The 27,479-nt window shown below is 43.1% G+C and overlaps 1 protein-coding gene across 6 annotated transcripts in view; it reads left to right on the forward strand.

Annotated features, from left to right (window-relative positions):
* SPECC1 (sperm antigen with calponin homology and coiled-coil domains 1) overlaps window positions 1–27,479 on the forward strand; it is a 279,346-nt gene that overhangs the window by 178,398 nt on the left and 73,469 nt on the right. For 5 of the 6 annotated variants that reach the window (XM_055305614.1, XM_055305611.1, XM_055305610.1 and 2 more), the window contains 5 exons: window positions 6,669–6,876; window positions 10,020–10,093; window positions 10,495–10,673; window positions 24,165–24,310; window positions 25,992–26,092. In XM_055305614.1, the coding sequence (XP_055161589.1) occupies window positions 6,669–6,876; window positions 10,020–10,093; window positions 10,495–10,673; window positions 24,165–24,310; window positions 25,992–26,092 (708 nt within the window). Of the gene's footprint in view, window positions 1–6,668; window positions 6,877–10,019; window positions 10,094–10,494; window positions 10,674–14,964; window positions 16,411–24,164; window positions 24,311–25,991; window positions 26,093–27,479 lie in introns of those variants that run through there. The other variant, XM_055305615.1, reaches the window with a different exon arrangement.

Consider the following 27,479-nt stretch of genomic DNA (forward strand, 5'->3'; position numbering starts at 1 on the left):
GAGACCTTGAACCCTGGCTTACATAGCAGGTGGTCCGTGAGGATGCCCAGGTGATGCTTTGGACTTTAAGAAACAGAAACCCTTTGTGTCAGTGACCAAAGCCAACTACCTAGTGCTCCTGTAATCAGAAGTCAGGAGGCACTTGGTAGCTATAGTCCAGGGGCTATGTGACGTATCAGGGCCATGTGCTGGCAGCTCGATGATTCTGTCGGCCTTCCTGCCGAGGGTACACAGCATCTTCAGCATTTGATCCCCACAGTCCTGATAGGCAGGAGGCTCAGCATCTTGCCAGATAGATATCTCAGTCCTATCTGGAGAACATTTTTCCCCAGGAGCCCCCTTAGCAGCTTTCCCTTTGTATTTGATCAGACCTGGGTCATACACACCCTCCCCCCGCTCCGCCCACTTTCCTTGAAATGACAAGATCACAGCCTAATTTTTTTAATAAAACGGGGATTCTTAGAAAGAAAGGAAGAATGCTGCTGGGTAGGTAAGAGCGCTGTTTGCCACAGCCCCTGAAAGGGGGCTGAGTATGGTCCACTTTTCCTAGTCCTGGCTGTTCTCTACCAAATGTTCATGGTGATCTCCTAAATGTATTGTAAAGCCTTCAGCAGTTTGCCCCAAACACCTCACCTGATGCATACCCAGCGGTGGCCTTCTGCTTTCACCGCCACCTGTCTCAGCCCTTCCCTTCTCTGCGCAGGCCCTGCCTGGTTGATCCTTGCCTGTGTCAGGCGTTTGTTGTGGGGGGCTCCCTCCACCGAACGTGCTCTTGCGCCCCTCCCACCCCCTGTCCACTCCCCTTCCTTGACTCTCCTGGCCCTGCCTTTTAAGCTTTAGGTCTCAACCACAGTGTTGCTTCTTCAGAGGGGCCCTCAGCCCATGGGGTCATTGTCCCCACGTCAGATCAGCTAGGATCACTTGTATGAAAGCCCCCTCCCCATCCACCCCTGGCATCTCAGAGGAGGTCAGAAGTATTGGTGAATCTGTTTGGTGTAGAGTCCAGGAGAACTTAGAGATCACTTCCCCTTTGTGCCTCATGCACGGAGTACTCAGGAGAGTTAGTTAAGGTTGAATTGTCTAGGCTGCAGACATGGACATTTCAGTGTCTTCAGCTCACACAGTTTCCTCATTTTCTCCAGTGCCTTTGGCTGACAGCAGTTGATCAGTTCTCTGGGTGGAGCAGCTGGAAAGAAGGAGTAAGAAACTTGCGTGGGGACGCCTGGGTGGCTCCATCAGTTAAGCGTCCAACTCTTGGTTTCGGATCAGGTCCTGATCTAAAGCTCTGAGCTGGGGGTGGAACCTGCTTAAGATTCCTTCCCTCGCCCTCTGCCCCTCCCCCACCCCGCCCTACCCTTGCACATGCTCTCTCTCTCTAAAAAAAAAAAAAAAAAGAAAAGAAGTTGTGTGACAGAGCCTGTTTTCCAGCTTTCCTGAGGAAGTCTAAAGGAGACACTTGCCCAGGCAGCTTGGGGAAAGGCTGCAGGCTCTGCAGCTAGAAGCCTTCGAGGTGGGGGAGGGGGCATTGCCCAGGAACTGTGCCTTGGGCCTCAGCCTTGTAGTGCAGAGCATGAAGCCTGCTGTCTGCACCAGGAGCTGAAGCTCAGGAAGTGTCCTCTGTAAAGCCAGAATGCCCTTTTGTCCTTTATTAGGTCAGACATAGCAGTCATGTGGCCCAGGACACACAGCAGTCACATGTGGCTGTGACTGGCAGCTCCCTCCACTTCCCAGCCCTTACCCCCTTAGGGCTCTGCTCTTGCAACCTTATGCATGGAGTGGGAGATGGGGGGTCAGGATGGGAGCTGAACCTGAGAGTCTGGCAGAAACAGCCTATGTTTGGGTAAGGTTGCTCTTGCAGTGGAACCAGACCCCCAGTATCTGTTGCCCTGCTCCCTGTGCCTCCATGTAACTTGGAGGAGGGGGTGCTCCTTCTTCCATGGACCCAGCATGGTCTCTCCCTTGCTGTATTTCCTGGGCTGGTCCCCCCACCCCCTTCCCTTGTGAGCGGCCCATTTCTCCTTTTAGACTTGTTAATATCTTTCTTTCCCCAAGGTTAGGCCTGACCACAGCTCTTCCCTTAACTTGGACTTAGGACTTGTCTCGGAAGCCCCAGCGTTTGCCTGTCCTGGGTGAACACCGGGAAGCCCCTCCATGAACACTCATCTGAAAAATCTAGAAAATTCCCAAAGTGAAATACAGACTTGTACCCTCTGCTTTCAGTGTTTTATAGCTATTCTTCTTTTTCCATAACAAAAGTGTAAACTAAATTAGCATGTTCTCCTCTCCCTTGGCAGAGCAACATTGCCCAAAAAAAAAAAAAAAAAAAAGCTTTGGCCAGCATGAATGAAACATGGCTCTCCACCAGCAGTACGTATTCAGAACAGGGCCAGGAATTAAGCAAAAGGAGTTTTGGAGGAACCAACTCAGGTGTAAAAACAAACACAACAAAAATAACACATTCTTACTCATGGTAAAGTTACTCAAGCAATCATTCCAAGTTTATTTACTTTAGTATTACATGCAGCCGACTCTTGAACCCTCATATATGTGGGTTTTTTTCCAGAAAGTATAGTACTGTAAACATATTTTCTCTTACTTACGATTTTTTAAAAGATTTTGTTTATTTATTCATGAGAGACACAGGGAGAGAAGGTAGAGACACAGAGGGAGAAGCAGGCTTCCTGCGGGGAGCCTGATGCGGGACTGGATCCCCAGACCCTGGGATCATGCCCTGAGCCAAAGGCAGATGCCCAACCACTGAGCCACCCAGATGCCCCTCTTCCTTATGATTTTATTTTCTTTCTTTTTTTTTTTTTAAAGATTTTATTTATTCATGAGAGACATAGAGAGAGAGAGGCAGAGACACAGGCAGAGGGAGAAGCAGGCTCCACGCAGGGAGCCTGATGTAGGACTCGATCCTGGATCTCCAGGATCACGCCCTGGGCTAAAGGCAGGCGCTAAACCGCTGAGCCACCCAGGGGTCCTTGACCCCAGAACTCTTAACTCCTCATCACTGAATTGTGCTGCTTTCTGGTTCCATGGCAATGAAGAAGAGATAGAGAAACATTTGGAGCAGACCTAAGGACTCTAACATGGATATATAGGGTCTTCAGGCCAAAGGCTTTTGGTTGGAAGAAAACAACCTTTCAAGTCTCAGGGAATTAGGAGAATTTTGCTTAATTTGAACACAGTAGAGAAATTCACAGTGAAAACCTGAGTCATCAAGACACGTCCTTTTGTTTGATTTACAACCTTAGTCTTGAAGGGAGCAGGAGGTAAGGGGGGGGGGTGTTGCAGTGGGGTGGAAATGGCAGGAATGTGGCAGGAAGAGAAGGGCAAATTCTCAGGCCAGAAAGGTTGGCCTGACCCTGGAAGAGACAGGAGTAGTTTCTAGTCGCTGGGGGTGCAGACCCTCGACGATAGGTTTTGCTCAATTTCAGCATCTGACAAGCCATGTCTCTCTCAGGGCAGCCCTGCCTGTCTGTGCATCCCGTGTCTTGGAGGGCAGGAGAGCAGACCGAACCCTCTGGGGAGTTGCGAGTGGTCTCTGCTGCCATCTGCCTCTGGCCATTGTCACAGCTCAAGGACTGTCTCCAACCACCAACTATCCATCCCTCTCCGGGAAGGACTAGGGCTCCCCATGGCTCCCTAGGGAAATTCATCCAACTCTGTTGGTAATAAAATTCTGCACGCCCTGGTTCTAAAGAACGTTGATTATAGAAGACGAGAGATCGTCCTTGGAATGTATGAAAGTGATTTCTTTTTCGAACAGGAGACATTGGAAAGCACAGTGCTGGTTGTATGATAGCTCAGTCCTTGAACCAGAGGAGCCAGACTCAGAAGAACTGGCCAGCGGGAAGGCCAGACACGGGGACGGCATCCTATAGGGTCATGGAAATACATGCTGCTGGCCCTTGCTACCTGATAAATGGGATTGTTCTTTTCCAGTGGCTTACCTTCTCCCTCTCTCCACTGGTTAAGCTATAAAATGAATATAAAGAGACCTGCCTGTTACAACCCAGCCAGCTCCTGTAGAAAGAAGTTGTGAAGTTACTTAAGGGTTTTTGGTGGTGGTGGTGGTGGTGGCGATTTTAACCAAAGAGCCTTCTGGAATATATTGCTCAACTTGAGAGAATTATTCCCAAATCAGGCAAGAAGAATGAGATGTGTGATTTGAAACTGTAGACTGACTTACAGCTTCGCGGGCCCCAACAGACCACAGCACATCTTACAGCAGCTCCTCCCACCACTTTGCTTACTGCTGGGTGCTTGTGATGATGACCAGCCCACTTGTAGGACATAAAGGTGGGTCCAGGCCCGTGAGAGGCCAGAAGCCTCAGCTGCACGTGGAGGACCCCCACCTCACCCTCCCACTTAGGCTGAGGATGCTCAACCCTTTGCTTCCCTGGCTACACCATCCCAGTTTCACTCCTGACCCACAGGAGTCCCACCCAAGTAACATGCGTGTTTCTCGATGCCAGGTGAGTGGCCCTGAGCTTGAGGGTTCCCTGACATGGAGCCTGGGGCCAGCTCTGCAGAAAGCCATGGTCCTACTCCTCTACTGCTCTGCTGAAGCGGTGGTTGGACGTCAGCCCTCTTATACTTAAAACACAGGGCCTCTTTTCTCCCCTAAAAGTCACCTAGTGTTTATTATATCGCTATTGTCAGGTAAAAGACTTTTGGTCTGGTTCATGTGTTGTAGTCTTCTTGGACCTGTGTTACAGTATCCTCTAATGTTGCATACCCCAAGATATAAGGCAGTTACCCCAAGACATAAAGGCAGTTATGAGAGAAATGGCAACTTCTGTTGGGCGCTTACCACATGCCAGGCACTGTGATACATGCTGTATGTGCATCATTTCATGTAATTGTTCAGATGAGGAAACCGAGACAGATTAAAGCACCACAGGGCTTAGGTGGGCAGAATTGGGATTTAAACTCTGGCAGTCTGGCTCCAGGTTAGCCACCCAGAGGTGCCACAGCAGCTACAATGACACATTTTCCAATGCAGTTCGGAGCCACACAGCTTTATAATTGAAATGCAGGTTTCACAGAACAGTGCTCACGTTAAGGTAGTTAGCGTGCTCTGGTTCTTTCCCATGCTGGTTCTCTCATTCACCTCCTTTCTCCTTTCCTTCCTTGTTTATTTATTCCTTGTTACAGGGTCCCAATTGAAAAACAGTGCAGTCCTGCTGTCCAGTGTCTGTTCATGCATTCACCAGATGTTCACTAGGTGTTCCACATGTGTCTGATGCTGTGTACACACCAGGGTATACACTGGTGAAGAGAGCCAACAGGGTCTCCGCCCGCCTAGAGCTTACAGCCACAGACTTTACACGTGAGATGCAATGGTAAAAAAAAAAAAAAATATTGTTTACGAAGATGCCCCCCAAGTCTAGAAAGTAACCTCCTATATACCAGGCTTACATTAATTGGTAAATATGTAGCTACTTGGCAACATTAATTAAAGGACTATAAAAAAGGGGCATAGTTCATTCTAAAATAGTATGTTCTGACAGCAGAATACCATGAAAAACGTAAAGTAATGGCAGAGCATTGTGGCTATCAATGTGGATACATCTCAAAAATGTGGTTAAAAATAAGTTTTACAAAAGCATAATTAGTACAGGACAGGACAAAAGCATATTACCATATAATACAATGAGCTGTAACACAGTACACTGCAAAAGCATGTTATAGTGTAATGTGGTTTGTATAAAAATCTTAAAACGGGGTGCCTGGCTGGCTCTGTCCACGGAACATGTGGCACTTGATCTTGGGTTGGTGAGTTCTGTCCCCATGTTGGGTACAGAGATTACATAAAAATAAAATCTTAAAAAAATTCTTTTAAAAACAGAACAATATTAACATAGGCACATTTATATGTAGTAAAAGTGAAAAACCAAGCAACAACCATGCACCACTTTTAGGATAATGCAGATTACTCTCTAGGGTGGGAGAGAAGGTTAGGATTTTACTAAATCTTGTTAAAGGAAAAATATTTAGCAAATGTGGCAAAATATAATTAATTGTTAAGTCTGTTTAGGCACCTGGTTACTTTGTCCCTCTGGGTGCTTTTCTGTAGTATTTAAAATATTCACTGATTAAGAATTGAAAAGGTGAAACGAGTGCCTGCCTGCCCTGCCCTGGTGCCAGTGTGTCTGCCTGTGCCTTCAGCTGGTGTTCTCCATCAAGTTAAGTTAATGTCGTATTTCTTTAAAGAAACACTGTAACTGCGAGTATTTTATGGGCTGAAGAGATTGGGAGTTTGCAGGGGATCGCTTGGGTCTTGGAGGCATTGTTCCTGGATCACCAGCAGAGGACGCTGCTCCATAGCACATGTGAGGAGGGCAGCCTCCCGCCAGCCACAGGGCCAGCTCTTTTGGTGTAGTACCAGAGCCCCCTAGGGAAGCACTGTCCTACTCAGCTGCAGGACAGAAGGGCACTTAGCTACCCACGGATGTGGGAAGGGACACCGAAGCCGCCCATTTGGCCATTTGCAGACATCACGTTTCTCTATATATGTATAGCCTTGCTAAGAATACAGAAATGATACCAGGTACAGCACATGCCGAGAGCTTCCTCTGGTGTTGCATGGATGAGCCTGACACTGATGTGTGAGGAACTTTTCCCTGTGAAGCTGACCAGGAATCTTCCTTTCATTCCAGGTAGAAAAGGATTATTCTTACCTGAAGGACCTATGTGATCATCAAGCAGAACAGCTGAGCAGAACCAGCCTGAAACTGCAAGAGAAAGCATCCGAGAGTGACGCGGAGATTAAAGACATGAAGGAAACCATATTCGAATTAGAAGATCAAGTGGAACAGCACCGAGCTGTCAAGTTACATAATAACCAGCTCATCAGTGAGCTGGAAAGTAAGTGAACTAGAGCCCTGGTCAGACGTGGATCAGGAGTGAGCAGGATGTGGACTGAATGCCTGGGAGGGTCTGTGGGAATGTTGTGGAAAATCTTCCTTCCATGTGGTCTGCAGTCTCATAGGACAAAGGGGCAGTCAAGAAAGGCAGGATAATTAAGCTCTGTAACTGGAAAACAGGGCAGTAGTGAAGGAAAGGATGCTGAATGTGAGTCAGCAGTACCGGCTGATTGTAAAAAAGAGTGAACACGTCTTGGAGTGTTCGGTATACTGTGTGTGAGCCACACCGCTGCTCCTGCTCAGAGGGTGTTGGCAGAGCATTGTCTCTTGCATCTGATGGATAGGAAGGTGGGTGACAGATGGTCGGATGGATTTGAACAACGTGTGCCCTTGGGTGCAGGGAGAAAACAGTTCTAGCATGTGCCCTATTGAAGCCAGGATATCAAGTAACTTATAGATGTCAGCCACTTTATTACTGAAGAGGCTCCAATATATGGCTTCTTTATGAACTCATTGTTTGCTGTGAATAGGGAAAGACATTAAAAGGGATTAGCTAAACATTGCCTGCTTTGTTCAAATAAGCTTTATCAAATTATCACATCTAATGTGTTTTGCTTTTGTCACAAAAGAATTAGTGCACAGAGCTTTTAGTGACACTAACCATTGCTAAAAGTACAGTCCATCCTTGTTATTTGTGGGATCCATATCTGGGAACACCTGCTTACCAGAATTTATTTGTAGCCCCAAAATTAATATGCATGGCACTTTTCATGTTGATTGCAGACGTACACAGAGTGAGCAGTGAAAAATTTTAGTCTCCTGAAATGGATTTCCAGCTCAGTGTGAACAAGGTGACCCTCTGCCTTCTTGTTTTAGCTCTTATGCTGCAAACAAATATCTTTTTCGCGGTTCTTTAGTGCCATGTTTTTTTGCATTTTTGTACTTTTTTGTTGGTGATTTCACTGTTTAGAGTGGCCCCCAAATGTAGTCCTGAAATGCTGTCTGGGGTCCCTATGGCTGGAATGCTGTGATGTACCTTTTGGGGAAAATAATGTGTGTTAGATAAGCTTTGTTCAAGCATAAGTTTTAGTGTTGTTGTCCGTGAGCTCAATAGTAATGAAAACTAGAGAAAGAAAGATGAAATCCACCAACCTGTATGTGAGACTGCTCTGGAAAATGCTGAAGGAAAACCTGTGGTGCGTAATGAAACTGGAAAAGATAGAAAAGCAGCTATATTTGCAGATTCAGAAGATGATGTCTGGTTAAAAAAAAAAAAATGTAGCGGACCACATTGTGAAACTGAAAGCCAAAGAAATTTACAGTCATGCTTATCGGGTCCAGAAAGTGTTAAACCCTTCTCAGCTGGTGCTGGCTGGCTCTCGGGCTCAAAAGGCCACACAACACGAGAAAAGGCAAAAACTTGCAGGCAAGGCAGGTTTTGTCAATCAGAAAGCTACAGAAGAATTTTTAAATTACCTAGTGAGTGTTACACAGGAAAAGGGTTATGTGGGTAAGCAGGCTTGCAGCTACAAGGACACTGGCAAATGAACCTATGTAACACAAGTAGTGTCTCCTTTAATGAAAAAGTGATCAGAGGCTTGCAGGAACCTAACCCTGTATTTCCTGTAGGAGCAAAGTTCAATATTTGTAAATTTGGTGTGCATGGCTACTTTATGTAACTGTCATAAATAATGAGAAGTGACTGTATATTCTACACCTTGATTAATTGCTTAGCACCAGAGTTCCATCCTTCACTGGACATGATACACAGCAAAATTACAGAACTTTAGCATTCAGTGTCAACATCATTCAGACTGTTCTCAGTAATTACACTCGAGGAGATAACCAACAATGACTGCCATCCGTTGTCAGTGTGTATTTCCAAACCCAGCACCAGACTCAAGAGTGTATAAAGTCAGAGAAGTCTGGCTTCGCTTTGTTTCTGTGATACATTGCTCTTCACAATTTGGTTGTGTTGTCCCCAAATCCTTAAAACAAACCCGCCCAGAAAGCCAGCTTATAATTCATGTCCAGAGCAGACGTCAGACCTTTCCTTACGGTTGTATCATAACATATCAGTTGTATCATAACATATCCAAGATTGAAAATAACATAGACCGTGTGTCTTTTGAGAAGCTTTTTAACTTTGGCTCGGGATATTAAGGTATTACTAAGATATCTTTTCACTAGGAGACCCAGGGACAAATCCAGCCTGAGACTAGTTGCTCCTCCCTATGAGACCTTTGAGAGAAATGGACAGAAAATAAAAAGAAGTTGAGGAGTATTTTCTTATTCTGCAGCATTGGTCCCAAACACAGATTCTCAGGCCCAGGTGCTAAATTAGAATAGCCAGGCAGGGACCTGCCTGACCGTGTGTTGTTAATTCTTCTTGAAGCTTCTCTGATAATTCTGATTCGTATCCTTAATAGACAACTACTGTCCATGAAGAACCAGTGAAGAATTTTAACTAGTTAAAGGACACAATCAGATTTAAATTGAAATGACTCTGGTAGCAACATGGAAGAATCAAAAGCAGAGAGAAGGGGACTGAGGATGTTCTTCATCAGGGAAAGGGGTCAGGTCACCTTGGGAGCTGTAACATACACCCACCCTAGATACTGGCTCCCCATGGGTGTTCCGTCTCTGTGGGCAGTGGCTTTGAACACATGTGCTTTCAAGAGGCTTCCCAGGTGATTTGAGACTTAACTATGGTTAAGAACTGTGACTCCAGCTACTGGTCTAAAAGTCACCGTAGTAATAACCAGTCAGTTCTCTGTTACACAAAAGCTCTCTACCTCGCAGTGATAAATGACATTCAGGATGATAATGTGCAACCAGCAGGGAGGCCAGGAGTTAGTGTAATAAACATGAGTGGCTATTTAGATCTCTTCCCTTGGTGCTGCATGGCTGTGGCACCTGCCATCTGAGGGTATGGCCTAACTTAACACCACTTTTCTTCCAGACCATCCCATTTTCTGTGTGGAAGAACCTCTGGTTTCTAGTTGCGAGTTTTCAGGGTGCTAAGGATGGAATTTATAGTAGAAGACAGATTTTAAATCTGGAGCTGCTCTCTTGCTGCCTAGCTTACTTTCTCCCAAGAGTCTTGCAACTTTTCCGACTCCTGTCTGACTTGTTTATTTCCAGGCAATGTGATGAAGCTGGAGGAACAGAAGTCAGACCTGGAAAGGCAGCTAAAGACTCTGACTAAGCAGATAAAGGTGAGGTGTGTCTCCGGCAGGGGACAGGGAACCTTCTCCATCATTTTGCTAAGAGTGCCCCTCCACCTTAGGTTGGGAAACCTTTGCAAAATATCCTGATGATTCTTCTAGGCTGGTTTCTAAGTATGTTCCCCTCGTATGGGCCCTGGAATCACAGAGGAGTGTTTGCAAGAAACAAAGGAGCTTTAGTGTCAGGGTGAACTCTGATAGCGTAAAAGTGTCCTTCCATCTGTGCTGGGTCTTTCCCTGGTTGGGACAGCATTGAATCAGTGCTCCCTAAGTACTGCTTGGCCAGTCTTCCCCACTGACTGACATGGGGCAGTGGGGGACCCTGGAGTCCCTTCCTACATGCCAGTCCCTGGCCAGCATCTGACATAGGCATGGCTTCTGGCGTTTTTCAGGAGGAGACCGAGGAATGGAGACGGTTCCAGGCAGACCTGCAGACTGCGGTGGTGGTGGCCAATGACATCAAGTGTGAGGCTCAGCAGGAGCTGCGCACTGTGAAGAGGAGGCTGCTAGAGGAAGAGGAGAAGAATGCCCGGCTGCAGAAGGAGCTAGGGGACATGCAGGGTCACAGCAGGTTGGTCACGACAGAGCTGCACATCTGTGAGTCTGGTGGGCACCCGCACAGTGCTTGGCTTCTCACTTAATCACCACGCATGAGCCTTTGCCGTCCAGAGACGTGGCGCTTCTTTGTCTCTCTGTGCAAAATCTTTCTTTCTCTAAGCTCACTCGACCACTGCTGCCACCGCTATACAACTAGGAATGGTCTATCCAGGGCTGGTCACTGCCATTCTCTGGCCTCAGGCAGTGAGAAAACTCTTCACTCACATATGTACAAAAGTTCTAACCAAGTGTCCTCCCACAGTTGAACAATAGAAGCATGTCTAGGATGCTCCTTCAGTGTTAGTGTTTATTAGTGCCAGGAAGCACACACTTCAGCAGGCCACCTTGCGTGGATCCCTCTTAAGCCCTGGGAAAGGCTGGACTCACTCCTGGGGGATTGGCCACCAGCAAAAGGACTCCTTCCTCATGGCCCAGGGACATGCTTCTCCCTTGACAATGCCTGTGGGCTGCCTCCAAAAGCCCTTGAAATAATCCATTTTATTAAAAAGGATGAACATAGAAAACATACATCTGGCTAATATGTGACTTTCCTTTTCCCAAGTGAGGGAAATCACACAGTGTGTTGTCCTAGAAAGCTCTTCTTAACAGCAAAGTTTCAGAGGAAGGTATGCCTCAGGTGAGCTCAGAGTTCATTGTTATTTGAAATCTAAATGGTTTACCAGTGAGATTACAAACATTACTTTTGGCTTTACTGAAGGCAGTGTTCCCTTTCCCCAATCAGGAATGACTGTCCCCAGCTTTGCGATTCTTGGATATTAGGAAATTATTTTGAATTTTCACATGTCTTTCAAATATAAAATACAGTATTTTAAAATCAGATCTAGTGGGTTTTGAATGCTGATTTGTGCAGTTGGCCCATATTATATCTTCTCCAGGATCAAGAGGGTTGTTCATTGGCTAGATTCTGAGCCTTTGGGTCTGATGTATTATGGTGAATGTCATGACATCAGAAAATGTAGATTTCTTCTTGGAATTCTGTCTTGATTCTCTTACAAAACTTGCTTCAGCCAGTCCCTCTTTCCTTTGCTTATGAGTTTTATATAAAAGAGGCTGTGGGGCACCTGGGTGGCTCAGTTGGTTAGGCATCTGACCCTCCATCTCAGCTCAAGTCTTGATCTCAGGGTCATGAGTTCAGGCCCCACATCAGGCTCCACATTGGGCATGGAACTTACTTAAAAATAAGCTATAGAGAAGGATTCAGATAAGATGTGTGTAGCTAGTTCCATGATTCTAATAATCTTGAAAATCAAGATTATTATTTTATAGTCACACCTCTACTCTCTGGCCACCAAAGCATGTGAATTTTAGGGTATGGAGGAAGGAGAATAGGAAAACTAGACATGACAGTGTGCCTTATTGAAATGATCACGAGGTCCCCTCGTTTGCTTTTGTGTTTCTGTTTAATTTGTCTACTTGTCTTGCTTTTATAATGTGTTTCTTTGGAAGAGGCACCAGATCATAACTTGCATTGCTTCATACATATGTTACTGTGAAAATAAATGGTAAAAGATGAGTCCTGAGTTCGTGTAGTAGCCCCAAAGAAGTTCTTGTAGGAGCTGCTGCATTTCTTACATAGACTCTAAGAGACAGGCCAGATTCTACAACTTGAACTATGATACTGTAGGAAATCCCTGCATGAATCTTGACAACTTAGGATCCATATAACTAGGGTTACTTTTTTTACATATATAAACACAGTATGTTTCTCTTCTGATATTCTAGTGATTTGCAAACCTACCACCCAAATCCAGCAGTCTAATCCCTTATCACAAAACATTTCACAGTTGTAGAGCTGATACCAGCCCACAACAGGGCCTATTATTGAAACCCTGAGGGCGTCAATGTGTTTTTTGCCTGTCACTGCACTGGGAAGGGTTTCAGACAGCAGCTGGTGCCAGTTTCTTACCTGATTCTGCAGATGGCTCCCTAAAGAGTCAATTCTTTGCAAATTACTCTCTGCTAGCTCAGCCACTTTCTGAACCTACCCCATGAACAAGACTTGAAACCAATTCATACCCTCAAAGGTCCTACAGCGACATAGTGTTTCCATCCTGGCTGAATGCATTCTTGACCAAAACTCAATTTGACTTTGACAGTCATCTCAAGAGAACTCAAAGGTATTCTTGGTTCAGCCACAGTCAAAGAACTTGCAGAAAATTCTCTGATGAGGTCCTTCAGGTACAACCAAGAGAAAGTGACAGCATTTGGAAAGCACCTCAGTCCTAACATGGGATTAACTGATTTATCAGCATTCTCATTTTGCACATATGGGCATTTGAAGAGATATAGTGAGGCCAGTAGGTAGGCAAATGAAGTTCCTGAGTATGAATACAAGTTAGCCTTTATTCCCAAGGACTCAGTAGCTAAAACAAAGTGGAACATAATTTAACCTGGGATTTTAGATCATTCTAAAAACTAGATAGTTAGCAATCTTCACGTTTTCAGAAGTATTTTTGTTTTGGAGTCAGAATAACCAACGTGAAGAATAGATGGGGAAATGAGGCTCTAGTGTTGTCTTTGCCACCAACTGGCAAGGTCCTACCCAGACCTAGCTGCTCCCTCCCTCAAACGAGATAAGAATGGGTCATGATTTAAGGCCCCTGTAAGCTCTGCTGTTCTCTGAGACTAGTTGGTCAGTTGGCCTTTGTCTGACACAGGAGTCAGGAACTCACATGCCAACCGTACCATCAGTCCAATGCAGTCTTTGGAACCTCCTGGACACAGTGGAATCTCCACATTATATCTGGGCTATGGACCTCCTCTTCCTCTTCCAGAAATTTTATCAAGCCAGTGTAGTTTTTATGGACCTGGAAGTGATTGTTTTGCTGGACACTTATAAATTAATGGATGAAAGGATCATGAATAACTTTTTCCACTCTGGCTTCTTCCAGTTTTGAGCCATTAAGAGCAAGACATTAAAATTCAAACTTTTCATCGAAACTAAAACATCAAGCCTTTTTTCCTGAAAAGTTGAGACCGGGGACCTGATCTCCAGCTACAGAGACCACACACATGCAGCAGGCCTAACAAAGGACGTTGTTGACCACCAGTGCATGACACATGCTTCTCGAACAGTAACAGGAGAATACGATTTTTCTCTTACTCTGAACCAGTAAAGACTGTTATCTTTAGGGTGACTTACTCGATTTTTACTGTTTATCATATGACACCAATAAACATCCACGGAAAACATCTTAAAACAGAGATCATTAAAAACACTAAACATCTGTGCCTAATTAACTGTAGTAACTTCTAACTAGAACATCTAAGATTCAGAACGTGTCTCGCTTGTCCACTGGTTCTTGCGTTGTCACCTCTGCAGTGAACAGCATGGTGGCACACCACCGCCAGATGCTTTGGAATTGGCTCTAACTCTGTGTGCACAATGTATCTTTACCCTGATGTCAGTTGCGTGCCTGTGTCATTCTTTGTGTCCTTAACAGCTGTCATGTGTCCCAGCCACTGGCCCAGGGTTCGGAACTGTCATTGAAAGGCGAGTGCAGAAGCTGGCAGTACAGATTCCTGGGTCACCAACATATCTTTTCCAGCTCTCTTGTTGCAGATACAGCCTCCCTGGCCCTGCCAGAAGGGGACCAGTTCTAGTGGGGGATCCTAATCTGAGCAGCCGAGATTGTCAGGGGCCTCTGGCACTTCATCTGGCCCTCTGAGCTCTCAGCTCCTTCCACTCCTCTTTTCGTAGTGAAATTTGCATCTCAGTGGCATTGGACACATAGCCCGAAGAGCTTGCTTGTCTGCCATCCTGCTCCCCAGCCCCCATTTTCACAGAGTCATTTTCAAAAGTGTGGACATGAGCTTCCCCTAGGCCTTTAGGACTTTTATGCCTTCATACTGAAAGAAATCCTTTTTTTTTTTTCTTTTTTCTTTTTGGCCTTGACTGCAGGACAGCAGAGGGAAGCACGAGCCACTCTGTAAATTACAGAGGAGCCTGATTTTGTGCATTCTGGCCACCTCTATGCCCCCAGTACAGTTGTCTGTTACTGAAGATCTAGAGTGAGGAACTCAATAGTAGTGTTTTGAAGTCTTTGTCACGTTCTCTGTCCAAAGATCTTTGACTTCCAAAAAAATTAGAGGAAGAGGAACTAAAACATATTGATCCTGTTCTAGATATTAGCTCTTCCCTGTGGGTCAGTGTCAGCAGTTAATTCTTCTGTTTGTAGCCTGAGATCATGTTGCCTCAAGTAACTCCTTTACCAGCATTTCCCCCTCCATTTCTGTTTTCACAGCTCCATGGTCTCTGTCAGCTAGCAGAGCATTTGCTGGAAGAAACACAGCCCAGCCCTTACCATGATGGGAAACGACAGCCATTTCTAAATGAAAGGGGGAATAATGTAGGGTACAAATTGCCTCTTTACCAAGAGCCAAATTGTCTCCTTATAACATCCACTGTTTCACACACAGTCATTGTGATCAAGTCTCTTTACCTTTTTCTACATTTTGGAATCAACTCATGGCATGATCAAAGATGATCCTTCCCTCTTTTTTTTTTTCCTTCTTCTTTCTTATTCTCAGAAGATTCAACCATCTTTTATTTGGAGCATAAAGATGAAGTTCTGAAAAAAACAAAGCACAAGCATGTTGTGAAACTAATTTTTTTATATGCAACTGGGGTGTTCAGAGGGAGCAGAGGGCAGAGCAAATGCAGAGCACTGGTGAACACTACCCGTGCTTGTGTTTTACTTTTTGGAGTTTATTTCTGTGCTTCCTCTTGAACATGGTATCTAATAATCTTGGAATTAACACTACTTAAGGCAAAGTAGGAAGCCGTCTGTGTCATGTCTCCTTCTGAAGAAGCTAGCAAGTTCTGCTTCCCTTATATCAAGTCTCGAATGAGCCCTTTCAAGCTGGGGTCCGACCTCATTACCTCATCTGAAACAAGCCACCACTGAGTTGGGGTTTGATTTCCAGAATCTCTCTTGGGCTAACACAAATTGATGTTTGGCTGATCAAAAAGGATGTACTTGAACCAGTAAGTTTACGTGGTGGCAGTGCCCATTGGAATCTGACTAAAAATTAACAAACAGCCACAACAAATGCCTCATGAATAAAACTTAACTCGGAAACTGAAAGACTTTCAATCCCAAAGTGTATGATTCAGAGTGATCCAGAATTCAGAGTGGGATGCTAAATGTTGGAAGTACAGTTTGTGAAGATCTGCACCTAATTCAGCAGCCACCATCAGGCATGGCCTTGTGTGGCCCACACTCCAGGAGCCAGATTGCAGTCCAGGCAGTGGCGGGTCTTCGTTCCGTGTCCACAGGAAAAGACAGGAATTCCTGTCTGGTACAAGGACATGAGGACCAGGAACACGCTTTTACTGAGAAGGACAGTTTGGCGTGTCCAACCGGAGAGCCCAGAATCCCCAGAGAAATGTCGCTTGGTGATAGAAGAGAGATCAATGCCTCATCCATGAAAATAGTTTAGCTATTCACTGGAAATGTCCAATTTGTATACTGGGAGATCTTTACCTCAGATTGAGAATTTCTTGAAATGATAGCAAATTCACTTGCCAGGTGTTTTCAAATCTAAACAAAAGGAAAATCACCTCAACTTCAGATGCCCAGCTGTATTTGTGCCCCCATATTTTGATCTGTCTTTATTCTGGGTACTGTTGAATATTTTTATACATAAAGCATTCATGAAGTGCTAAATAAATATGTTATTATTCTGGAGAGTCTGTTGCCTGATTTGTATTCGTTGGCCACGTGTTTGCAGAGCCTTCGTGTCAGTTTATCCTCAGGTTTCTAGCACATGTGGTGTCAGACTCTAAAGCCATGTCCAATGACTAGAATTTGATCTAGAAGCAAGTCCGATTTTCAATATAAGTTGTAGGTAGGAGGCTGATTTTAAATATGAATGTTTAAAATTTAATTTTTAAAATGATTTCATTACTGGAACAAAAAGGCAAGGAGCAAAATTGCATAAATTGTGAAAGCAGAATCCTAGCATGTCCACACACACAAAAAAAATCTAGTACATTGGACACGTGGGTGGCTCAGAAGTTGAGCACCTGCCTTTGGCCCAGAGTGTGATCCTGGAGTCCTGGGATCGAGTCCCACATCAGGCTCCCTGCATGGAGCCTGCTTTTCCCTCTGCCTATGTCTCTGCCCCTCTCTCTGTGTCACTCATGAATAAATAAATAGAATCTTTAGAAAAAATAGTCTAGTACATGGAATTTGAAGTCTAGATTTGTCTTGTTGAACTGTAAAAATAAATAGATCACTTGGCGATCTGCTATATTGGATTTCTTCTTAATTATGAATATTTAGGTATCCTGGTAACAAAATAGAGATATAGAATTAAAAATAGTCCTCTTTTCCCTCTCCAGTACCACCCTGTAAGGTAATCAGTGTTCCATAAATAGCGTATCTATTTTTCTTTACCTTTCCTTCTACTCATATAAATATATAGGGTTCATTTTTTTTTTTTTATTCATAGAGACAGACAGAGAGAGAGAGGCAGAGACACAGGTGGAGGGAGAAGCAGGCATCATACAGACAGCCTGACGTGGCACTCGATCCAGGGTCTCCAGGATCACGCCCTGGGCTGCAGGCAGTGCTAAACCACTGCGCCACCAGGGCTGCCCAGGGTTCATTTTAATATTTTTTATAAAATGAGATTATATTCTATACAATATTCAGCACTTTCATATTTCATTTAACAGTGTATCATGGGCATCCTTCCAGGTTGAAGGATATGAGTTTAACTCATTTTATTTTTTATTTCTTTATTATTTTAAGTAGGCTCCACACTGGGCAAATGCAAGGCCTGAACTCACCATCCTGAGATCAAGAGTTGGCCGCTTAATTGACTAAGCCACTCAGGCACTCCGAATTTAACTCATTTTAATGGCTGCCTGGTGTCCAAGAGGATGGATGTGCCCTAGAATACTTCAATATTGTCATATTGGTGAATATGAAGGCTATATGTTCTAGTTTTTTTTTTCTTTCCTAATAATGGCATAATAGTAATCCTTATTTACATAGCCATGCAGATCTGTTTTTATTTTCATAGGATGGGTTCCTAAAAGCATGATTGCTACATTGGGGGATATAGATTTGCAAGATTACTTACCTAAGACTTATGACATTTAATTTTTATTTTTTTAAATATTTTATTTATTCATGAGAGAAACAGAGAGGCAAAGACAGGCAGAGGGAGAAGCAGGCGTCCCGCCGTGAGCCTGATGAGGGACTCGATCCCAAGATCCTGGGATCACGACCTGAGTTGAAGGTAGATGCTCCACCGCTGAGCCACCCAGGCATCCCATGACATTTTATTCTTTAAAAAAAAAAAAAAAAAGATTCTATTTATTTCTTCATGAGAGACATGGAGAGACAGAGAGAGAGGCAGAGACATAGGCAGAGGAAGAAGCAGGCTCCATTCAGGGAGCCTGATGCAGGACTCGATCCCAGGACCCCTGGGTCACGCCCTGGGCCAAAGGCAGGGGCTAAACCGCTGAGCCACCCAGGGCTCCCCCAACATTTTATTCTTGATTAGAGTGCCTGTTTGTACACACCTTAGCAGATACAGATAATATTAATCTTAATTTTTGCTGTTAGGTTAAGTAAAAAATGCTATCTCATTAGTACTTTAAATTTGCATTTTCCTGGGGAAATTTTTATATATTAATTATTTGTTTTTTCTCTTTTGAGAATTGTTCTTTTAGCATTTTTGCTTACTTTTTCAATGAGCTGATTGTTTTTCTCTTTTCCATTTATAAATCAGTATCTTATTAAGGATGTGTATTTATCCCAGTATATTATGGGTCTTTTGACTTTACCATCATTATAGAAAATGGTATATTGTTACACAGTATAATGTTAGTGTTTTCCTTTGCTGCTTCTGGGTTTTTTGTTTTGAGATTTCCCCTACCCTCATCTTACAGAAATAGGCAATCACATTTTCTCTCTCTCTCTCTCTCTCTCTCAGATATTTAATTTGCCTTTCTTTGTTTAGTGTGATGTGAGGTATGGGTCTTCTTCCAGATGGACAGCCAGTAATGCCAGCACCATTTATGATCAAAACCATCCTCTGCCCACTGAATCAAAATCTCATCTTTATCTTATTTATTTCGTTTATATTCAGAGAGACTTTCCCAGTATACCCTCATCTCTTTTTCTCTTGAGTTGGTTCTGCTTTAAAATATTTTAATGGTATTATTAGATTGCTGATATAATTTTTTAGACTCAGCCTTTCGTCATAAGGTGTCATCTTTCATTTATTTTTCTCTTTTCTTGAATTTTATTGTATTCTCAAGGTAGATCCTAATAAGCATAAAATTCTGTTTCCTGTCATAAATTTATAAATGCGCTCCCTTGAGTGCAGTTTTTCTCTTCATTTTATATTATGAAATATATTTCTAGGTCAGGGCACGTCTTGGGGCAGAGCAGATAAATGTTCATCATTTATTCTTGCTTAAAAGGGTGAGTGTGTCAGGACCTGACATTTGCCCTGACATTTACCAGTCAGTATCAGTAGGTTCTGCTTAGATCCGTACCCACTTTGGCTGACTACTATTGAAAACTTAAACCAGAAGGGAGGTTCTCTAAGGTAAATTGATGTTACGTATCAGAGACACAGAGGCTTAAATAGAAAACAGAGGAATAGGTTCCTAGTGGGTGAAATTCATCTGTGTCCAGTTCCTTCTCTGGTGAAACTGGATCATGGGAGCCAGCATTCTGGGTCTAGTTTTACTTCGTCATTGTCCATTTCAGGGATGTACTGTGGCTCTTCCTAATCTACCCCTTTTTGCCCCTGTCCTTTTACCTGGGACAAACCATCTCTGGCCTCCTCAGACAATACTATCTTAATGTCACTGAACCGTTGTGGGGAGAATGTTGTGCATTACCCAGGGCTTCCATCCCTTCTCCCAACTCTGGCCCTCTAAAGAGGGGACCTCACTGGGCTTTCCCCACATCTTTATTTTCTTTGAAAGGGAATTGGGGATAAAGCCTTAGTATTTACTTTCCATCCCGTGCCTCCACCCACCCAAAATTTATTCTCTGTGTAGCAGAAATTCTTCAAAGTCTGAGCCACGTAGGCGATCTCTTTCTGTAGCTTCCAGGGTTGATGCAGGATTCTTACAGCTGGGATTTGGAGATGAAGATGACTGTCTTCAAACTGCTGTCTTACCCTGTTTGTTTTTATGTCACTTACATGCTTATGTTGAAATTCAAAAATGAAGTTCAGAAAAACACTGATACCTGAGAGACAGAATACTTAATTTCTATCTCACTCCAGAGCTACAGACTTCTTTTAGATTTGTTTCATGCATAACAATAAGAAATATTTTGAGAAAATTGCATTACAGATAAGGACATATAATGAGCAAGGGTACAGAGATGGAACCTAAAAGGAACAAAACTTCAGGTAGCTAGGCTTTTAGTCCAAAAGTAAGGTGGGTGAAGGGGACACATAGGTTAGAGCTCTGTCTGGCACCAAGAAGGCCTGGGAGCTGGGCTTCAGTTTTCCAGAAAGAGCCCTTGCAAGTATGTGATCAGCTTGACTGGTCTTTATGGGGACTAATCTGCCAGTTGCAACAGTAGCTAGTGTAATGTGACATATTTCCCAAAGGTAGTTAACTTTTGAATACTTTGAGTACATACAAGAGTTCACCTATTCTTGGATCAAAATAGACACCACTGCAAAGTGTCCTGTATGGTGCAGTAGTTGCTGTGGAAAACCAACACTATTTGAAGACTATTCTGTAACCAAACAAGGAGATCTGTGAATTATAGAGATTAGGTAACATTTTAAAAATAAAAGACAATTACAGATACATGTGCATATATATATGTTTAAGTTATAACAAAAGATATGTAAAGTAGACCAACAGTGAGCATGTGAAATGATCCTTGCCTTCAACTATCATTCTCACTATGGGTTGCTACTTCCTAAGGCAGTTTATTGCATAAAAATAAGAGCAATGAAATAAATGCTGATAGTGTTTTTTAAAAATACATGTTAAATAATTTTTTAAGAAGAAATACCATCAATATTATTTTCCTAAAACCCTGGTATGCCTCACAGGACACCTATGCCTTACAGAAAATTTGAGAAAAGCGTGGTCAGAACTGGAGTTGCATCCCAGATTCACCATTTACAATCCATGTGACCTTGTTAAATTTTTTATCTAAAATAAGGGATAATAGGGATCCCTGGGTGGCGCAGCGGTTTGGCGCCTGCCTTTGGCCCAGGGCGCGATCCTGGAGACCCGGGATCGAATCCCATGTCGGGCTCCCAGTGCATGGAGCCTGCTTCTCCCTCTGCCTGTGTCTCTGCCTTTCTCTCTCTCATTCTATGTGACTATCATAAATAAATAAAAATTTAAAAAAAAATTTAAAAAAAAATAAAATAAAATAAGGGATAATAAATAATTTTTTTTGAAAATCAAATTAGTTAAAGTTTTAAAGACACATGGTACTTACTGTGGAGTTACACGTACATTTTTTTGTGTGAAAATTATTCATTATTATCATAGTTCGACATTCTGGGAGCAGATGGAAACATGCCTTACTTTTGTTGTTTTCAACATGGCACCTAAGCACATGGCAGCTGTGTCATCTAAGATGCCACAGAGAAAGAGGGCCTTGTTCAATGTTACAGGGAAACCACAAGCACTGGACTTACTGAAAGATGGTATGTTGGTATACAGTTGTACCTTCAAAACCATGTAAGCTGTACTTCTGGGTGATTCAGGGGATCTTCAAGACTTACTTGGACTGTGTGTGTGTGTGTGTGTGTGTGTGTGTGTGTGTGTGTGTGATTTTTGTCTTACAGATTGACCTTTGAATCTGACATCTGTGTTTAGGAGGCAACAGCTAGCACAGAACACATCCTTAACTAGTAGTGGTACCTTGAAGCTTTTCCTGTATTTATTGAGCTTGCTACGATACAGCTGGCTATATGCTTAATATTTCTTAAAATCCTTTATAGAATACAGAGTCTTATTCTTCCTTGAAACAGAGAAAATGTAGTACTTCATTTATTGGCAGGGTTGTTACTGGTTGACCCCAGACAATCTTGACAGGCTGGGGTAAAGGAATTTCAAATCTATTTATGATTAAAGTACTGTAATAATAAAACAAATAGCATTCGTAACAACTGTTTTCTATGGTTTTTCAATTCAGGCTTTGTTTTGTGAATCCCTTCACCACCTGCCCCATACACGCTTACACACATACACATGCATCCCTATTATATAACATGGGGAGGGGGGTAGTTTAGCAGGTTCTCTAATCTGCTTAAACAACTTGCAGTTTTCTCATACTGACTCCTACTGTTCTGGCCAAGCAGACTGATCATTTGAAATATGGTCTTTAGATATCTGAGGGCAGGAGGACTGGGAATTGGCTCTTGTCACCTTGCTATTTTCTTACAGAGTCCAAAGGATTCCTATTTATCATTTGATATATTGAATCACAGAGAAACTTAGGTGATTGAAGGAAACACTTTAGCAGATGTAGAATTGTTTTCATTAAATTATCAAGGAATGAGATGAAAGTGAATTTTTAGAAAAGATCTTCCTTTGAAGGGTACCCTGAGTTTCTGCAAAACCCTTGGTAGCTGGTCCTTTAAATGGCCAGGTGAGGAGGTGGCCCACTTTGTTTCTAACCTTCTTTGGAATGGCTGGTTCAGAAATTGGAGATTTTTTTTTTCCCTGCTTATACCCAACCTGATTTCATGTCTTTCTGCATATTCTACACCTGATTTTATACTGCATAACATAATGGGGAAAATACAAAACCCAAACTTACTCAATTAAAAAAAATTTTTTTCAAACCCAGCTCCCTACCAGTTTCTGAAATTCCTGATACTTTCTTTCAGAGAAGTCATCAGCTTATTGAATTTTTTTTTTCCTCAAAAGAAGGGGCTATGGAGACAAAAGTGTATTTGAAATTCTGCTTCACTCTTCTGTTCACATTGATCGCAGAACAGTAGAAGGAGGTTTTGAGAATTAAAAGCAAGTAAATTCAACCACAGAAGCTTGTAAGTAGCTAGTTTGATTCCAAAAAGATCAGTAAATAGATATTTTAAACTTCCATTGACCTTATTAAAATACACTTCCAGAAATACTCTGAGCCATTCTTTTTTTTTAAGATTTTTTTTTAAAGTTCTTTTTTTTTTTAAGATTTTATTTATTTATTCATGAGAGAGAAAGAGAGAGAAGAGACAGAGACACAGGCGAGAGGGAGAAGCAGGCTCCATGCAGGGAGCCCGACATGGTACTCAATCCTGGGTGGTACTCGATCCTGGGTCTTCAAGATCAGGCCCCGGGCTGAAGGCGGTGCTAAACCGCTGAGCCACCAGGGCTGCCCTGAGCCATTCTCATAAATTAGTCATCTTCTTGCAAAACAGCTGGTGGCAGTTGGCTATCATAAAAAGAGCAATGCTGTAGAAATCAGGAGGCTGAGAGATCTTGCCTTGGCTTGTTCACAGGTAGATTAAATGACATGTTAACATGTCCTTGATGAGGATACCTTGCATAAGAGCATTGAATCAAATGATCAGTCTTTTTTTTTTTTTTTAAATGATCAGTCTTTAAAAGACTCTTTCATGAGTCTGTGCTTGAAGTTAGAATCCATAGGAAGAGTTTACCAGGAATGTTTGAGAGCAGAAGCTTCGCCACCTACAGCATCGCAGGGTTGCTTCCCTCTCAAAGGGTAGATCATGTCTGAGTTGGGATCCTCTTGCACATAGTGGATCACTATCTAGTTGGCTTAAACAGAAAGGCATTAAGCAGCTTGCAGGGTTGTTGGGAGGTTCTGAAGAAATGGACTCTAAGCTGAGTTTCCAGGAATATCTCCCAGAGCCACAACACAGAACTGGCTATCAGGGGAGCCTTAAAATCAGGATGTCAGCTGCCCTGTTGAAAAGCTCCCTCCTCGGTTACCAGCAGCAGAAGCATTCGGCCTCTGCTACAGTCTTATCTCAACAGGAAATGCCCTGTGCCCTGCTTCCCTTACCTGACTCAGGTCCCGGTCCAGGTCTTGCCCTCACCTTCCTGATGGGTAGAACATAAGTCACGTGTGAGCTCCTTACTGCAGGAGAGTCCTGAGATGACAACTTTACAACCCCTGTGTGCCAAACGAGGGTTGGAATATACACTCCAAGAAGCCAATCCATTGTATCCACCATAAGCTAAATATTTATGATAAACAATATTTGTTTACAATATGCAAAGTAGAATAACATCCTTTTTATTTAGAGCTTAATGTCAAGTCCCTCTGCTTCTAAAAATACTATTTCTGGCCAAAACGTCTCTGATAAAAATTGAGAGTAATACCTCTTATTTCCTGTAAGAGGCAAAGCTTTTATATCTGGGATTCTCCTTCCAGAGTTGTTTGTTTCCTCCACATTGGTTCTATTCTCATCCTTGTCTCTTCCCCCACCTTTTAAATTTTATGTGTTCTTTACCACTCAGACCTGTGAACGAAGATTCAGAACCTCCCGAGGTTGATGCTCCCAGCCGGTGGCATGGCGTCTACATGAACAGAACATCTCCAACACCTTCAGAATCTGCAACCACCGTTAAGTCCCTTATCAAGTCATTTGACTTGGGACGTCCAGGTATTTCAATATTTTGTCTCATGAGCAAAACTCAAATTCAGACCGTGGCCCCACATATCAAGCCTGTTTCTACTCCACACTGGCCCGAGTTGATGGAACCACAAGAGCTTTGTCTAGATCATTCCACATGGAGCCACTGTATCCAAGAGACTTGACCACAACCTGGCTGAAGCTCTAGGAGGATGACAGTCAGGAGTCTGGCTCACGTATTAACACATCTCCTCTCTTTCCACCTCTTACATAGCTTTAATTCCAGACTTGCCACATTCCTTTTCTGCCTTTGTTTCCATTAAACTCAGGTTACTTCCACTTCCTTCTTAGCGTCTCATGAGACAGAGCAGGACTAACCAGAGGCTTCATTTCCTAGGAAACAAGGTGTTGGGTCTGTGCATTTGGCTCTCTTGCTGGACCCTTGGACTTCCTCCCTTTGCAACAAGCTGTTAGACTTTTCTCTGCCTGGTCTAGGTGTAGACCACCTGTGTTTACCTGTCATTCCCAATCTAGATACATTCCCAACCTTTTCTCTTCTGTTTTTTTTTTTAAGATTTTATTTATTTATTTGAGAGAGATAGAACAATCAGGGAGGAGGGGCAGAGTGAGAGAGAGAGAAGCAGCCTCTGCTGAGCAGGGAGCCCAACACAGGGCTCAATCCCAGGACCGAGAGATCTTGACCTGAGCCAAAAGGTAGACTTAACTGACTGAGCCACCCACATGCCCCCCAGATTTTTCTATAAACATTTCTCTGGCTCACTGTTCACCTCCTCTTCACTGTAAACTACATATATGAGAAAAATGCAGCTTATATACACAATAAATACAGTAAATAGAAGAAACCAAATATGCACTTGTCCAAAATAACAATATATCTCTTTTGTCAATCACAACAGTTATTCCTGTGGTCTAGAGAGACTGGAGTAATAGCTAATGATAGGATGTACCTGGTTGTCTTGGCTAAAACAGTTTGCAACTCAGATTAAGATGAGATCATGAGGGATCTACCTTTGGCTCAGGGGGTGATCCCAGGGTCCTGGGCTTGAGTCCCACATTGGGCTCCCTGCAGGGAGCCTACTTCTCTCTCTGCCTATGTCTCTGCCTCTCTCTGTATCTCTCATGAATAAATAAAATCTTAAAAAAAAAAAAAAGAAGAGACTACAAATAGTAAAAGATACGAAAGCCTAGTGACTACATTTGGTCCTGAAGATGGGAAACAAATTAACAGTAATGGTTTGTGTAAGAGCTTTCCTGTTCCTTCTTTTTTTTAAAAAAACAGTTGTTTTTTTTTAATTTATTCATTAGAGAGAGAGAGAGCATAAGCAGGGGGAGCTGCAGGGAGAGGAAGAAAGACTCCCCACTGAGCAGGGAGCCTGATGCAAGACTCCATCCCAGGACCCTGAGATCATGCCTGAGTCACCCAGGCACCCCCCCACTCCTGTTCCTTCTTGCCATAGATGCCTCGTCACGTTCTTTCTTGTGCCCTGTCTGTCCCACATTTCAGACCAACCCTCATTTAAGCAACTCCTCCCCCCAGTTCAACAGTCTAGAGAAGAGATGAGAGGAAATGTAATACCTTATAAGCAGCACAGGATACTTTTATAGTCACCAAAACAGTAACAAATCAGGAACTACTCTGCTGTTTGGAACTAGAACAACATATAAATGTTCCCTTCTCTTTTCTTGGCAGGTGGAACCGGACAGAATATTTCTGTCCATAAAGGCCCCAGAAGCCCCCTGAGTGGGATTCCAGTGAGGACTGCTCCCGCTGCTGCTGTCTCCCCGATGCAGGTATTTTGAAGCCCTTGGATATGTGGGTGGTGGTCTGGGCCATGCAGTACCACAATGGTGACTAATGCCCAGGCAACAAAGGGGAAGTGAAAACCACTTGGTTTATTTTTTGAGGCACATTGAACATCATTTTTATTTTTTTTTTTAAAGACTAATTATTTGAGAGAGAAAGAGAGCGCGAGTAGGGGGAGGGGCAGAGGGAGAAGCAGATTCCCACTGAGCAGGGAGTAGAACATGGGGCTCCATCCCAGGACACTGAGATCATGACCTGAACCCAAGGCAGACACTTAACTGACTGAGCCACCCAAGTGCCTGAACTTTTTTTTTTTTAAGATTTTATTTATTTATTTATGAGAGACAGAGAGAGAGGGGAGCAGAAGCACAGGCAGAGGGAGAAGCAGGCTCCATGCAGGGAGCCTGACATTGGACTTGATCCCGGGTCTCCAGGATCACGCCCCCCCCCCCTGAAGGCAGTACTAAACAGCTGAGCCACCCAGGCTGCCCTCCGAACATCATCTTTAATAAGTGTAGAATAATAATAACAAAATTTGTGTTAAAATTATGATTCTGAGGCCTGATAAAGGTCTGAGAGAAACACCATAAACCTCAATTTATTAATGACACTTTGTTCCCCAAAAGATACATTTAAAGTGTTCAGTTCATTGAAGATAATAATTTTTACCAGAAGTGGATCTTGAACTAGATCTTTTTCTCAAAGAATTGTTTTATTTTTTAAAGTACCTCTGGGAAAGAAAATGTTTACAATTTATAAATTTGTAGAGTTCATGAGTTGTATGTAATCTGTATTACCTTGACCATCTTCTGAAGGTTATTTATTTATTTATTTATTTATTTATCTATTTATTTATTTATAAAGATTTTATTTATTTATTCATGAGAGACACAGAGAGAGAGAGAGAGGCAGAGACACAGACAGAGGAAGAAGCAGGCCCCATGCAGGAGTCCCAATGTGCAACGCGATCCTGGGACCCCAGGATCGCACCCTGGGCCAAAGGCAGGCGCTAAACTGCTGAGCCACTCAGGGATCCCCTTCTTCTGAAGGTTTTAGATCAGACCTTTCTTGGCATTTTCTCTTTTTTTTTCTTTTCTTTCTTTCTTTCTTTCTTTCTTTCTTTCTTTCTTTCTTTCTTTTAAAGATTTTCCTTTTAAATGTCTGTAAAAAAATAGAACTAAATTAAATAAATAAAAAATAAAGAATGAATGAATGAATGAATGTCTGTACCCAACATGGAGCTTGAACTCACAACCCCGTGATCAAAAGTCACACATTCCACCAACTGAACTAGCTAGAGGCCCCTCTTGGCATTCATTCTCTAAGACCAAAACTGTCAATGTTATCAGTAACATTCAGCACACAGCTCCTGCC

Source organism: Nyctereutes procyonoides, unplaced genomic scaffold (genome assembly GCF_905146905.1).
Source record: "Nyctereutes procyonoides isolate TBG_1078 unplaced genomic scaffold, NYPRO_anot_genome, whole genome shotgun sequence".
Lineage (NCBI taxonomy): Eukaryota > Metazoa > Chordata > Mammalia > Carnivora > Canidae > Nyctereutes > Nyctereutes procyonoides.